The 1,059-nt window shown below is 37.1% G+C and overlaps 1 protein-coding gene across 1 annotated transcript in view; it reads right to left on the reverse strand.

Moving 5' to 3' along the window:
- LOC119592160 (keratin-associated protein 19-2-like) overlaps positions 1–692 on the reverse strand; it is a gene marked incomplete in the record, with an annotated part of 1,087 nt that extends 395 nt beyond the window's left edge. Inside the window, 2 exon segments of the mRNA XM_037940977.1 lie at positions 23–63; positions 664–692. Of these exon segments, the coding sequence (XP_037796905.1) occupies positions 23–63; positions 664–672 (50 nt within the window).
- Between the last annotated feature and the right edge of the window lie 367 nt (positions 693–1,059).

A 1,059-nucleotide genomic window follows, 5' to 3' on the forward strand; every position in this document is an offset into this window, starting at 1 on the left:
CATGGCGGTGCTCCAGCTCACCAGGCATGTTAGGGCCATTGCTACGGCCAGAATCATCGAAACCTGAATCAGAAAACAGTTAGATAAACCACTTTTGAATGTAAATGCGCCGAAACGCTTCACTGACTAAAAGTGTAAATGACAAAATTCTCCACGAAAGTCAACAGGAACGTCTGTCTAGAAGTTTATGGGGAGGGGAGAGGGGTATGGAATATTGGCCTGCTGAGACGCATTTTGCCCTGTTATTTTTCTTCTAAACCGAGTATATAAAACACTCAATCTTCACTATTTAACGAAATCTTACTTTCAATAATAATAATAGAAACAGATATACATTGAGTTTATATTTAGTGAAATCAATATCAAAACTAATTTGACTGAGTCAGAAGCATGATTTTGTCGTTTTCGTTAAATTCATTTATTAATTTCATTTTTTTTTACTAGATTTGTCAATTAAATTGTCAAAAAGAAAAACAAAATGAATCTTAATCCTTTACACGATTTGATCTACGAAAATTATGAAAAGTTGCTATTCTTTGTAACTTTGTTCTTAGCAAGCCACCCCAAAAAGGTATCTCTCTGGGTGGTACAGGAGCTAAAACAGAGCACCACAAACGTAACATCATACGAATGCCAGCAGCTACAACACCTCAGCCAACTTACCAGATTCATGTTGCTTTGGAGAAGGAGGTGAGCGTCGACCAAATGCAGACGAGACTATGACCAAAAACTGGCGTGAATCGAGCTTATATAGATCACAGGACAGTTCCGAAGGTCATTGCCAAACTTCTTTTTTTTTTCTCGAATTGTCCTTGAGAAAGTCTGAGTCATGGGTCAGACTAATACCATGTTATAAAAGGATTCGAAGAATTCCCTTTGAATTGTTTCATCTTTACAGAATGTTCTGCTATATAGATTAAGAAAGGAAATATCAGTTATTTTGAGAATGAACATACTACTGGAGGTAGAGAAGAACGGAAATTATCTTTCATAACTCCCAGGACCTCTGTTACGCAGCTACTGCCATGACTGTGATATACCATGAACGAAATAGATTCC

Source organism: Penaeus monodon, chromosome 29 (assembly GCF_015228065.2).
Source record: "Penaeus monodon isolate SGIC_2016 chromosome 29, NSTDA_Pmon_1, whole genome shotgun sequence".
NCBI classification, from domain to species: Eukaryota; Metazoa; Arthropoda; class Malacostraca; order Decapoda; family Penaeidae; genus Penaeus; species Penaeus monodon.